The 15,046-nt window shown below is 42.1% G+C and overlaps 1 protein-coding gene across 1 annotated transcript in view; it reads left to right on the top strand.

Moving 5' to 3' along the window:
- Positions 1-15,046, top strand: part of LOC106744904 (glutamate receptor ionotropic, kainate 2-like) — a 139,944-nt gene that overhangs the window by 87,514 nt on the left and 37,384 nt on the right. The window contains exons 3-5 of the mRNA XM_014620042.1: positions 2,266-2,517; positions 7,387-7,562; positions 11,453-11,506. Coding sequence (XP_014475528.1) covers positions 2,266-2,517; positions 7,387-7,562; positions 11,453-11,506 — 482 coding nt within the window. The remainder of the gene's footprint in view (positions 1-2,265; positions 2,518-7,386; positions 7,563-11,452; positions 11,507-15,046) is intronic.

Raw genomic sequence — 15,046 nt, 5'->3', positions numbered from 1 at the left:
ACTCATTACCGCAAAACGGATAAACGCCGGTTCGTTAAACGAAACTGCGATATCGTAACGAGGTAACGATTCTTATTTACTCTCGCCGAGCGGAGCGTTCGACTTAATCAACGGCGGAGCAGCGGCGGGAAATTTCGCTGCCGACGACGAAACGTGCGTCGACGAGGTGGCGTATTGTGTGTCACTCGGCGATGTATGTGTATGTATGTGTGTGTGTGTATGTGTGTGTTTACCGACGTCTTTTTGCAAACCATCCCGGTAATTTAATCGGGCGTATAGTGTGAATGAGCGTTTCAGCACGAAATAGCAACACTCTCGGTCTAAACGAGCGCACGACGAGTAATACCCTTTATTGTTGGGATGGGCGCGGGGCGCTTTGTATCCAAGGCGAACTCCGCGTAATTCACGACACTTGTATGTTTTTCGAGACGTGGCAAATGTAATGGAAACGTATTAATGGAACAATGGAAGTGACCGTGTAGCAACGTGTCTGAACAACGTTAATGTTGTGACCGCTGTATCTTTTCCACGCGAAGGGGAATAACGTGTATCTAATCAAAATCCGCTGCAGTCCACTTTCCCCGAAGTATTTCGCCGGAATTATCGGCTCGATTGCCTCGATCAAAGAAAACCGCTTCGTCCGTTTTATCCGCGCAGTCTGACGTTACTGCAACGAAAGATATATTCCGTTATTACTTTATCGTAGGAATTATTAATCGTTAAGCGAAAGTAATCGATTTCATTTGATTTTAAAAGGATGCCATAATGATGCTTGAAAATTTTTCTGGCGAAAATGCCGTTTTGTTTTGAAAATACAACGATATAAAATTCATAACTTATAGTAATACTCTAAATGTATATATCGGATTTTGATCTTTTTTGTAGACGAGAAAATGCGCGCGAGAGTGAAAGAATTAATTCGATGAAGACGCGAAAGTTAAGGGCGACACACTACGTGCGTGAAATTTACTGCGGTCGCGGGCCATGGAGACCGCCGGCGAAAACAAAGAGACGCTTGTGAATAATTCAGAATACAGCTATAAAACCCAGCCAGCGTAACCTCAGAAGGCGCGGGGTGGTACTTCCAAAATCGAACTTATCCATTCTCGTTCGGTTCCCGCCTTTGCAAGCATGCCAGATATAATTCTCCGCACTAGGGAGAAGTAGCGACGGGTTCCCCGAAAGGCTCGCTCTCCCTAAGGATAATGGATAAGAAAGCTGAGACGTTAAAGAAACCCGCAGCAGTTCTCTATCTGTCCGCTCTAGAATGGCGCAGACAGAGAGGGTAACTCATACGTCGCCCTGTTTTTCCGGCGAAATCGTTCGATCGCATCGTGCATCGATAGCCGCGCGGTGTGAATACTACGCAAATACATCGTTCCGTTCTCTCTTTCCGCATTCGGGTTTTACTCTAGCGTTGTTTTCAGCGCAGTACGCATATTTAAATTTGTGTAATAAACGGACAGAGTAACAGCCATTATAATCAATTTCATTCGTTATAATTCAGTGTGTAGTACACTGCATTCTGATCCCATCGACAACCAACGCAAAAAGCAGCTGGATAGGCTCGATACAGTTCAATGTTACACCGTTTTCAAATTTTCAAAAGCGCTCCAGAATCGAACGATAATTTATTATGCAAGATTACAGGAGAATTTCGTAATCCTTCGCTGTAATGTCTGTCATCGATTTATCGCGGCGGCGTTTGCTGATACAGAACTTTCGAGTACGCTTCATCTAGAAATATGAAATCGGTGTGTCAGAGCCAGTCGTCCTCCAATCTCCGTTTTAGCACGCCTCTCTACCCCTATTGACATCTTCCTCGCTCATCTTGTGATCCCATTATCGTATTCGTCACACTCGTTTATTTATTCTTAGTTTGACATATGAGGTACGTCGCGAAAAATCCCAAATTAACCCGCTTTATATATCATAAGAACTGAGAACGATCTCAAAATAATACTTAACGTAAATTTCTAACATATGCTCTCATTTAAATCTGGCCGACAGATCTTCATTTGGCGAAAGCTGAAACTAAATATAGATTAGTCGAACATCAAGCGCACGACATACTGTTAGCAAAATCTATATTTAATAATCTGGTAAATTTAATAATTTAGTTATGAAGTAATTTTTTTATTTTTTTCGCAACCATTTACCAGTATTGGCTCTTACTGACCTTCTCCAATTACTTGAAAAATCTATACTAAAAGATTCTTTCAGCAACTGATATATATTTCTGAAAGTGTTTAATTTTAATTGCAGCTTGTAAACAACTATCCAGATCAGTGCAAGGCATCTTCGGGCCGTCCGACCCACTTCTAGGCGCCCACATTCAAAGTATATGCGAGGCTTTAGACGTTCCTCATCTCGAAACGAGAGTCGATTTTGAGCCTACTTTCAAGGAGTTCAGTATTAACCTACATCCCGCTCAAGACCACCTTAACAAAGCGTTCAAGGATCTTATATCCTTTTTAAACTGGACCAGAGTAGCCATTATCTACGAGGAGGATCACGGTAAGTGGAGGACTGTAACCCGAATTTAAAAGGTTATCGTAAAAGCCCTTCAAAACCGTATCTACCCACTCGTGCATGTGTTTGAACGAGCTTTACGAGAATGTTTAATATCGCGAATCGTTCCCCCCCACCCTGTAATTCCAACGTAATTTCCGAGACACTACCTCGGTTCAACGTCGAAGCGACGAGCGCATCGTGAGGATATCGATCTCGGGCAATTCGTTGTAAATACTAGATCGTTGCAAGCGTCTTTTCAAGCGCGCAGTACGAATGATTTAGCGGAACTGTGCGATAGACCGCAAACGCGGGGTATGCGGACAATGCCAACGCAACAACACAGCGTCCGAAGATTTTCCAACCGCAGAACTCGTTTCGCCGCAACGGGCGAGCGTCATGTGACGCGGCAACAACGCGGAAACTGTGCCGTAGATACTTGCGGAAAAAGGGTGATCTCGTTAGCAGCGGCGCGCCGTCGACGGCGGTCATTACGCGTCGTTTCCCCTAGTCTTGTTCTTTTCCGGTTCTTTTATTTATTTCTCCCTTTTGCTTCTCTCCGCGACGACGCCGGTGATGCGCCCTCATGCAAATAGAACGTCGGGATCAGACGCCGGGGTTGAATGCCGCCGTCCGAAACGCCGGCCTGTCACACTCACCCGGAAGTAATCGCGTTTACATATGACCGTGTAAACGCGCGCGAGACCGTTCCCGCTCGCTCTGGTTTCGCTCTTTTTGCGGCCTCCTTAGCCGCTGTGATCATACACCGTCGTGGCGGTGTTCCTCTTCGCCATTTCCATTTCGCGACGGGCTGGCACCAACCGCGACTAATCGAAATTCCGGCGCGGCGTTGATGTGTAAAACCCGCAGTCGCCGGCCATTTCCATTCTTTCCGAATCGCATTAGTATATTTAAACCACCTGCATCCGGAGAGAATGTATGAATCCTACAGGCCTCTCCTCATATCCGGAAAGAAGCGTTTGCATTTATTTACCTTGCTCGATGGAAAAGGTGAGCGGCACCCTCACCTATCGTGGGAGAATGGCTACTTACAGCATCGATCGGCTAAAACATGGAGATTAGCAATGGCGATTCTCAGCATCTGATGTGGATCCGCGATATTGCTTGGTATACATGTGTCCCGTGCCGAGAATGTTGCTACATTGTGTCTATTACTTCAGCGTTTCAGGGTTTAACGACCGGGTATCGAGAAACTCTACCATATACATTTACGAAACGGTTTCTTCTCCGCATGGTTACCACGAGGGAAGTATCCAACCTTATCTTGCCTAAATTGCCGCTCTTGATTGGACGATGTAACGCGGCGTATAACAGGAGCACACAATAGACCCGTCGCCGTTAGCGATAAAACGAGAGGAAACGGAACGCGTCTTTTCTGCAAGTTCCCGATGTCTATAACTCGCCATAAATGTACGATGTGCGGGGTGAGAGGTTTCAAAATTCCTCATCGTAGAAGCGCGTGCTCCGAAAGTGCTTCGACCATAGCATGCTCGGGAAATGTAACATCTCCGCGTCGTCCCGCCTAAATATTCATCAGTCGAGTAAATCCACCTTTCAGCAGTTCGTTAAAACTTCAACGTGCAAAGATATCCGTTCGCTTAAACGTCATTAAGTATTAAGCCGCGTCGACGTCAATCGAGACATACAGAGAGAGAGAGAGAGAGAGAGAGACGCAACATGACTTACAGTTTCAACGGTTGCGGCGATTTGTAAATTTTGCGCGAGCGACGGCGGTTATTTAATAAGTTTAACCGGCAAACTCCGACTGGTGAGAGATGGTCGCGAGATTTCGAACAAACCTCTCGTGCACTTTGTAGATTCGGCAAACTCTCTGCTTTCTCGCCCAGTGTCATTTAGTTATTCATAACTGGAGGAACGACTAATCTCGTAGTTCGTTAAAACTTTATCGGGAGCAAAAAGTTCCGTTTTTCGGCACTGTAAAATAATAACGAACGGCTGAAAGCGCCTCGACCGCGGCGAGACGCTCGCGCCAACGCGTACGTGCTTTCGGGACACAAAAGCGCGCGTTGTACAATAGAGTGTGCGGTATATGGAACTGTTAAAATTAACTTCTGTAACCCCGAGTGTCTACATTTTTTAGGATAAACGTATCGCTAAAAATGGATCGCATTGTTTTGCCGCTCGGACAAGTAACAGACCGGTCGCAGCTGTGTACTTATTTAGGGTTTGCACCCGTTGCTTTCTAATAAAACTTTGACGTCTACTAAATTAATTTATCGAGTTTACTTCGCAATAAGGAATACGTTGCCTCTTGTTATAATAAGTTTCTTTCTAGACGTGACGCAATCTTATGAAGCTGTCTAAATAAATTATTTATGCGTGTTGTAAAAGATGATGAGTAAAATAGGCCGATTTTGGCCCCCAAAATGGCAAGTAAAAACGGCATGTCTTTTTGTAGTTTTTGAGCTGGTGAATCTGATTCTGACCTTTGATCAAATTTTAACTGATCGGAAAAGTATTGTTAATTGTGGATTCTTTCCTGAATACTGCTTTTTCTGAGTGATATTGTTAATTTATAGATTATCGATATTTTTAATAATAATATATGTTACATCTATAACTAAGCAGTCAAGAGCGAAGAGAGAAATTTCGCGTTCAAACATTATCGTCATAGAACAGAAGAAGTTGAGAGAACGAAACTAACATATTTTTCCTGAATTTTTCCCGCCTTATGTGTACGTACTTTTTGTGTCATGCGCCATGAACTCCAAGATATAACAATGTGTACCTACTATCTGTAGAATTAATTTTGTAAAACAGATTACTCTGTACATTCCGCAACTATCCTACTTTCTCTTTCATACGTTTCTCGGTCGGATACGGTGCACTCGGTGGTGTTGCACAGAATGCCTTTCGACTTTAATTATAACTTTTTATTATCCGAGTTGTTTCAGCTTCTTCGTACTAAATTGCTCGCGTTGATCCACTTTAACAAATTCAATTTAACTGCAAATTAATAATGATAATTTGGTTACTCAGTTACATCACGAGTGGCTTACTTCGTGAAATGTTTTTTATTTGCAAACGCTCGTAACACGGAAGTTGCCGATCTCTCGATACTGCAGGGAGAACAAGTGGAAAAAAAGCCGATACCAATTTAGTCAAAGAACCCGCCATTAGAATTAAGATCAGACACTCTCTCCGAGACATTCCGTATATAACCGGGCAAAAAGTGCGCAAGTAGCTGTAATTGCTCGATTTGTTCCGGGAGTGGAGTTTACCATTTTTCAATTTTACGTTTTGTGCGGAGCGCCAGCTCTCCGGCAAGCTACGCTCGTTAACGCGCCGAGAGATTTATCTTCCGCTTTCCTTTCATCCTTCAGCTGTTTATCGATCCTCTTCTTACTGCCGCTCTATTCGTCACGATCGTTACGGAAGAGTAATTAGCGAGCTCAAAGTTGGCTGCACCTATCTGGACGCCCGAGAAGTCTCTTTCAAGAGTGCGGAAAAGTAAGATGACGGCGGCAGTCTCCCTAACTTTGCGAGATTTGTGTACTGAGTCGAAGTTAAAGCAGATCCGACGCTTCGAGAAGTGATTATGTTTATCGCCGAATGTGTCCGGCTAAAGATAATCTTCCTCGTTTCTTCGTACAAATAAGGAAGAAAAACATGTTTCGCGTGATCTGCGTAATGATGGCGTTGAAACGTTTAGCCTATGTTAATGACGGATTTTCTCGGAATGAGAAGAAGGAGATACGATGTTATACATGTTAAGAGCGACGTTGGCAAATCCAAAGAGACGAACGCGGTGGACGTAACTGCCGTAACGAATTCCGTGCACGCAACGGAAACCTTTGTTCGGCACTGCAACTTGAGCAGCGCTTGAATAATCGAATGGAAGTGAATCGTAACAATTCGCAATGTCCCCTTAACGCGCGACGTCCTCTCGCGTTAATGGCGTAAAACTAGTTATGAAAAGTCGATTACGATCTACTCATCGTGATAGTCTTGATAGTCTGGTCGTGTTCGATGCGGAATTCTCCGCAAATCAAATTAACGACCTTTTCTCTCCCCACACCGTTCTCCCGGCCAACGGCAAGCTTGTTTTACAGCTCGCTCGTTGCCATTGCACGGAAATACATTAGTTATCCTTACCGGAGTCATCCATACGCTCCATACGTGTAAATAAACTATGATACTCATTTCCACAAGAACGTACTCGACATTGGTGAAATTGCGATGTATGCGACCGCAGAGAGAGGCTTTACTTTACGGGAAATCGTTTATTGCATTTATTATTATCACGCTTCGCGAGAAGCCCGTCGTTTCGACTGTTTATACCATTGCCCCGCATCATTCCATTTATTTCCCGGCAATGTTGAACCCGTATAATATTTCCGCACGAATAACAACCCATTATTCTCATTATGTCGTTTAAATAACTATGGAGAGAAATAAAAATAAAAAGATTCGAACGTAATTAAAATGTTTCATTATGACCTGCTCTGCGATTCATATATCTACATTTGCTTGAAATTCAGAACTGATATTTCTCTCCAAGAAAAGGACGACGTTGTAAAAGTAAATTTACATGAACTGCGGTACGTCAAATTACATTTTTGAGCGAATTTGTTTAAAAAATAAGACGAAGCGAAGTAACAGCGTGATAAGCCGCGAAATTGCAACTCTTGCATGTATCTCGGTCGACTGTGCCCGGACAACATCATTTATATTCCGCTGCTCAAGAACTTCGTCGACGTGACATAACCTTGACGGCTTTATAGGGGAAAAGATTAAAGAAAAACACACATGAAAGGTTACAATGATGAAGTCCGGCGTCTCGCACAAGGGCCAATTTGCCGCGAAAAAATATTCCTCTTATGTGTTTCGCAGGTCTGTTCAAACTGCAGGATCTCGTGAAATCCCCGCCATCCGTGAGAACCGAAATGTACATTCGTCAGGCGGGTCCTAAATCCTACAGGCAGATCCTGCGGGAGGTCAGGCACAAAGAGATTTTCAAGCTGATTGTTGACACGGATCCGGCGCACATGCAGCAATTCTTTCGAGCGGTGAGTTCCGAACGACGTTTCGATAACTGCCGTCGTCATTCATAGTGTTTAAACGTTTACCACGGCATTTTCTCTTTTCGCATGCCAGAAATTTCCGCTACCCCTATATTTTTGTTTCGTACACAATTGACCATCCCTCTTCCATCACACGAAAAATACCACAGCGCGAAAACCAGACGCGAACGGCGTACGAATTTTTTCTATTTTTCCACGCCGCTTAATCTCCCGCATGATAAACTTGACAAGTTATTTTATCCAGACCAGATCGTATGTATAATTCTTTTTTCGATATAATGTAAAACATCGCGGGGAGGATAATAGATCATGCAAACAAAAGAGAATTATTGAAACTTTGCTAACGCTGTTATTTGAATACGTAATAATTGCTCACTTCGACAGGAAATAAAAAGAAGAAGAAATCTAGTAGTGTTATACAAATTTCAATCTTTTTGTCCGGCAAATATTTTCTAAAAATGAATTTTAATATTCTCAATATTATAAATGTAATACATGTAGCAAGTTTTAATATATACAAGTGAATGTCTACTTGTGCAAAAGTAATATCATATTATATACAGTCAGTTAGATTTCTGCCTCTTATAAATTACTAAGAAATATAGGAAACAAGTTTACTTGGATCAAGTAAATATTACTTGAACGGTAGCACTTTTTCCAGTGTGCACTTATTTTATTTATGGAATGCGCAGGACAAGCGAATGTATAGTTTAAATGACCAGCTTGTAATGCACATACCAACGGAACGAAGTTAAAGTCTCCCTCACAAAATAGAAATGCTCCTCGGCGAAAAACCCTCTCATGCTTTTTCGCAAACTGATAGCGTTTTCCGCATAACTGGAGAAGAGCGCGAGGAGAGCTGCCGATCGATGCAGCGGACGCGACGCGAGTGATACGATGCAGTTTCAGGGTGCACCTATGAATCGTGAATGGTCGTCCTGTCTCGTGGGGCACTTAATCTTAATACCTATCCAAGTATCTGTTAGGTCGCGTCGAAAGCGATACGCGCAGAAAGAGAGAAGCTCTCGAACGATCGTACGGATAGAACAATGGGAACAACAAGTTGTTTACCGGATGTAGAATGATAAAAAAAAGAAACAAAAGGAAAGAAGAAAGAAATAAAGTGAGAGGGGGAGGGAAATACAGAATGAGCTGAACGAAGATCTGCACGCGTTCAGGGCGTGCGCATTCGCCGCGGCTCGTAAATAACTTCCTCGGAATCATGCGCGAGACTCGGCGCGCGGAGATTAAAAGGGCTGGTACAATTAGGATTAATGGCGACTGCGTCGCAGTGTTTTTTCTCGTGGTGACGCTTGTTTTGCCTACACGGGGCTATCTCTCGGTTTAAAAGAGAAACCGGCGGAAGGAGCGTGAGAGTCGACTTGGTTCAAAAGAAAAATCGCTTGCCGGATCGTAAAGCTCTTTACGGCGCGCGCAGCTCGCGAAGCGAAGCGCATTCTGTTTGAATCTGTTGTAAATTGAATCACTCGTTAGGATACTTGTTATTAGAAACAATCAGATTTCTAAGGATCCTTCGAGCGGGGCGTATAGGTCAGGATATAATGTCACGGTAGACGGTAAGGATAACGACGATATAACGGAAATACCGCAAAAATATTTAAGGAAACTCACAAAAATTTACCATACCTATGACAGTTTTATTGCTTTTCCTCTAATAGATGAATGGCGTGCGCGTTAGTAAGCGCTGAAATAAAGACTCGCTTAAATTTTTCAACGATTTTAATCTGTACCCTCTTCGGGTCTTCGTTCCCGTGAATATTCCACGAGGTGCGCAATCTATGTGTATATTATGCCCGGCACTATAATAACCTAGAATTATCAATTGTCGTGTTCGTACGCGATCGTATATATAGATTTACGGTGACATCGGCGGCTTCGAAATATTTAACTGTCCGTTTGCGGCGGGTGGGCGAGCAGGCAGGCGGCCGAGCGACGCAAATCACCAGATCGTGAAATTAAATCGCGCGAATTGTCAGCGGTAACGAAACAAATGTTGAAAATAGCTCATGCAAATGCGCGCGCGCGCTCTTTTCGCGCTCATCCGAAATGATGAGTGCGACCGATGTTTTTCACAATTCCCGTCTCTTTCACAAATACCGCCGCGTGTGTGAGCTGTGGTGAATAGAAAAATTTGCATAATCGGGCGCGCGGTCAACGCGCCGGAAATGTACGCTTCGATTATTCGCCAACGAAACACGCGTCATCGATGCGATCTTTTTCCTTTTTTCTAATTCCGCCGATGATGCCGGCGAGAGGGATAAAATTTCATCGTTGCTAGCCGAAATACGCATTGACGCCGTCAGAAAATCTACGGCTCGCCGTTAATTTATGTAGAGTACCTAACGTAAATACCGCAGACTGCGGCGCATAAATATTTCAATGTCTACTTTATAAAATATGCAACGTAAATTCGCAAAATAAAATTACGACTGCACGTTGGTCCGGCATAATTTATGTAATACAATTATATGCGGTTTTGTGCAAGCGCCGTTGGTGTGGAAGGATGATACGTCGGCAATAATTATGCTCACTGTCGCGTAAGCTAATATGGGCAATTAGGCAGTATGGCAAAAGTGTTTTATATAAAAAAAATTTTAAAGCAACCGCAAACATAATGGTAATGATTGCGAAAGCGACGGCAGATAACGAGATAATTATGCACAGAGAGTTAATTTGTTCCGAAAGATGCAGCAAACTCCACTCACGATCGAAGGACTGCTAGTGTAAATATATTACGAGCGAGAAGGATTAGACTCTATCCGTTTCTTGTCTTGTTGGCGGCACTCCGAGAAGCAATCTTGCCTCAGACGCGGTCGAAGAAAGCCCGTTATTTGCATGTTGCGCCCCTCGAGGATTTCCAAGGATAACCTTCGACTAGCCAAGCAATCAAAAAACGTCCATGCTTTCATGCAACCGCTCTCCTACATCCTTTTAACCTAACACATCCGGCGTCCATCCCACCTTTCCTTTCTTCGAAAAGCTTTCTTCACGGGAGGATCCACGAGAGATCGCTTTTATCTGACCCGCTCTCGAGAATGCAGCTCGATAGATCTAATACGTATGGCCGTGGCCTCACCGCGGAGAATGAAAAGCGGCGAATTATATAGGACCACGAAAGAGGAGATGCAATATCAATACTTTTGGCAGTGGGATCACGGCATGAGATGTAATATTTGTCTTGTGCGTATCCATTTTGTGGGGATATACGGGGATGAAATAGGCAAATTGATGAAATAAATACAAAACATGCGTGTATGCATATTGAAAATAGAATTGAAAGTATCCATTATAAAATATTAATCGACTAATGATATTAATTCAGTATATAGAATGCTCTTAGGATTATACAGATAAAAATCTGCAATCATAGCTAAAAATAACACTAGAAGCAAAAATAACAAGTAAGGAAAGCTTGATAAATTTTTATTTTTACTATTATTTTTGTTTTTAATATTATTTCTTATACTAGGAAATGTCTGATATCTCAAAGAGTCCAGAATATCAACTCGAATAAAATTACACGTCACGAAGATTGATTTTTGCTTTACATCTCTATAATTCGTTCGCGAATAACGGTTCTTCAATATTTTACCATTCATTACATCCGCGTTGTTGGTATCAACAAATACTATATATCATTCATGCGTTCGCGAGGTCAATAACTGCATTATCAATTGACGTAGTACAGGAATGAAAGCTGCGTTACGCATAACGTGTTACGCATTGGAACTTGCGAATTTATTTCCAAGCACGTATTATTTAATTTAACAGATGCTGTAAATTCTATTTTCGTAACGCCGATATATTTATTATGATATCCTCTCGATGTAATTTCCTCTTCTTTTGTGTTACAGATATTGCAGTTACAAATGAACGACTACAGATATCACTATATGTTCACTACTTTCGTAAGTATACTTTTCTTGTATCTATCTGATAATCAAATCTAATAAAGAAAATGTATAATCTCCGAATCTCTCAAAATCAAAATAAGGAAAAAAATGGCGAGATTGAAATACACATATCTTTTGTTGTTAAATTTTAAACTTTATATCCTCGTATTAAGAATAGTCTCTTCCAACGTTGTTATTATCAAACAAAGTTCTGCGATATCGAGAATATTGTATATGTAAGAATTATCAACAGCTAGTGAGAGATTGCCGCTTCTTATTAAAATAGTTCTTCTACCAGTCTTCCTATATATTATATCAATTTCACGATTTGAGCTATTTTGTATTTTGTTATCTAATTTCATCAATTATATTAACGTTAAATTAATGCATTATAACGGTCGACTAGCAAGCCTCAGGCATTATTTCATCTATTGAGATATAATAAAGCATTTATCTCTAATTATGCGCTAAATGGAACGGATAACGGATGTTAATCTATAGTTATTAGCTTGGCTGATCATAAACGGTTTACAGGAACAAATGTGAGAAAATGGATTTATTTTACTCGACAATCGCGCAATTATAGTCAATCTCGCTTATGAAATAAGAAAAACGTCTTTCCCAGACAAATAAGAATCTTGTAGGGACAGAGCTATTACATACTGCATATGTATAATATTCGTCATCCTCATAACCGACGTAGCTTGTGCTTTGACCGGTTTCTCTTTGTACACTGTATGCAGCTTATTATGCGTATTACGTTGCATTAATCCTGAGGTATGAGAGTAGCTGTAGGAATTAGACCCTTCTCTTCCTCTAATCTAAGATCCTCTCTCTCTCTCTCTCTTGCTCTCTCGGTATATCGAAAATTTCCCTAATATAGTCCCTTAAAGTTCGCTCCTCTCATTCGAAGCGAGCCCCCTTTGACATATCATCGTTGCCGTCGCCTTCCGAGCCGCAGCAACGGCACGACTTGAATTCCAATCTCCCGTTCCATTCGAGATTTCTATCCTAAATGAAGCTAACGGTGCGCGCAAACCCCGCAGCTAACATAGCCGAAGTTATGACGTGCAAACGCGAGCTCGCGTAAACGGATGCGCGCGTGTGCGCAAGGTATGATCGCGTAGGCGCGTAAAAGAGAGAGGGAGAGAGAGAGAGAGAGAGAAACGGATGTCGCGCACCATTTCACGTGCACATTCCCTTGCACGCTGGTATTTATGCACACACATGTGCACACGTGGCCGCGTATAAACGTGCGACATGTCTAACGCATATGTGTCCCTCGAATTTTGCGGCATAACGACGTCTCGTACGCAGAACCAAACTGCTCACCTACGTCGCGTATGCTCATTCCTACAAATATGTTCAGATTAATTGGCGACAGGTATTAACCCCACGACGTCAGTTGCACCTTGATTCCTGTAAAGCGGTAAGCCTTAAGCTGTAACAAATTGACCAATCACAGTCGAATGTGAGAAGAATAAATCGATTATGATTGATCAATTTCTTACTGCTTAAAGCTCACCACACTAAATCCTTGTCTACGACATTGTTTTAAGACGTAAGCCGTAAGAAAATTGACCAATCATAGTCGATTATTCTTTTAATAAACGACTGTGGTTGTTGACCGAATGCTAAGTTACACGTTTTCGGCGGAGAGTTAAGACTTTTATAGAATAATGTACCCTTAATTTTGATTTTCTACTTCATTTTTCAATGCTAGCGGCGTGTATATAGTAACCAGATTATACATTTTAAATATACAATGCCACCTATTCTCTCACATTTGATATATAATAGCTAGACAACGACTAGATCAGAAAACTGATTCTACATTTTAGCGAATAATCAACCAGTAACGAGTTAGAAAATTTAATCTAGCCTGGACCAGCTAGTTCCTAGCTTTTGATTCAGGCCAACTAAGTCCATTTCCACTCGGGACATAACCGTCCCGAGTTATTAACGTGACTGTTGCTGTATTTTAGTATTTGGACAGCTCGGATTTGACGTACGCGAGAGCAATGAAATAATTGTTGCACGGAAATTCATATCGTACGCGTTTATCGTCGGTCAAATATTGACTGTGCTATATACTGCTAGCTAGACAATGGTACAAGAGATGTACAGAGACGGTATCTGCAGATCGATGTGGTAGCCAGGAGCTACGGTTTATATATAGTGTGTTCATCTTGCAATCGGTCGCCGATTTAGCGATGCTTTATATTATCGGGAATCTAACTAACCGCATGTGACGAATAATATAATATATCTCGAATACTGACATTGAATTAATTACCGTCGGCTAGATGAAATTATTTAATGAGTTCATCATAATGCTGCTGCTCTGGTTAATAACAGCCCGTGCAAATGCGGCAGCAGTTCGTAAACGAATTATTCAACGTAGAACAGAACTTTCAATGAAGGGAAATTAATAATTAATTAAGGCTTGTAGGATAGCGTGCTGATAGTTCGTCACATGAAGACGTGACATTAAAATAATAAAGCAACGACGATTAATCAAAGTATAGCCGCAGACACGATTGAAAACATGAATTTTCGCGACATTGTGTCGACTGCAAGTCATACTTTCCAAGCATATTCCAAGTGGCCCGATAATGGATTATACGGAAGAACAAGTCATATGCTTTATCACATCTTAGAGTAACGTTGATCCTGAAAGATTTACGGCGCGCGATCTAGTGAAGCAGTTTAATTCATTCCCACGATGCAAATCTCCATTAGATACTTTCGGCGTTTCGGTGAGGAGTACGTTTCCGAATAAATCACTTTTAGAGGATGTTACGCAACTTTCTCCCGGCAGTAACGGCGCGATTCAAGAGGTAGGCAGGCAAGCAGGATGAGCAGAGAGTGAGGAGTTTAAAGGGAAAGGGGTATAAGTAGCAGCGTGAAAGGGACGGAAACCGCTCATGAAACGGAAACGGAGTTTTATCTGGACAGCCGACTTTGCTGTGCAGCTGCGCGGTTGTCGGTGAATGACCTCGTGGAAGAGAACCGCGTTATTTACTTTAACGATCCGCGTCGAGCGATGCATCACCGTATAATTATAAATCATATTCTCTCGGGTTTCTAGCGAGAGCTGCGGAAGGTGAAGATGGAGGGAGGTCTAGTTGGGAATGGTAACACCATAACGATCGCAATTACGACGATGACAGAATCGTTGGGGCTGTCTCATTTTTCTTTAATTTATTCGCTTCCGCATAATGCCGCGAGAGCGGATAGATATTTACCCCGGTTGCGTTTTCTTAAGCATCACCGCGACCGAGACTGCTCGATCTCTTTTCATTTGATGCTGCGGAATAAATCGATAGCCGCATTTATTTTTGCCGAGGCTACGGTCTAAATTCGGAGAGAAAAAGTTGTTTTTCATCCTTTTTGGTGTGTATAAAATTCGTAATAATTAATGCTCTTTGTTATTCGCGGCACTGAGGTTTGACGTCACGAAGAATCTATCGCGCGTTCAAATGATAATAATTAATGAAAACTACTATGTGAGGCGAGGTAAAAGAGCGCACGGAGAATGAATACAAGCTATAA

The sequence above is a fragment of the Dinoponera quadriceps genome, unplaced genomic scaffold, assembly GCF_001313825.1.
Source record: "Dinoponera quadriceps isolate SergipeBrazil2010 unplaced genomic scaffold, ASM131382v1 scaffold1308, whole genome shotgun sequence".
In the NCBI taxonomy this organism is placed as follows: domain Eukaryota; kingdom Metazoa; phylum Arthropoda; class Insecta; order Hymenoptera; family Formicidae; genus Dinoponera; species Dinoponera quadriceps.
Note: the sequence above shows the minus strand (reverse complement) of the source record. Positions and strands in the feature narration are given on the sequence as shown.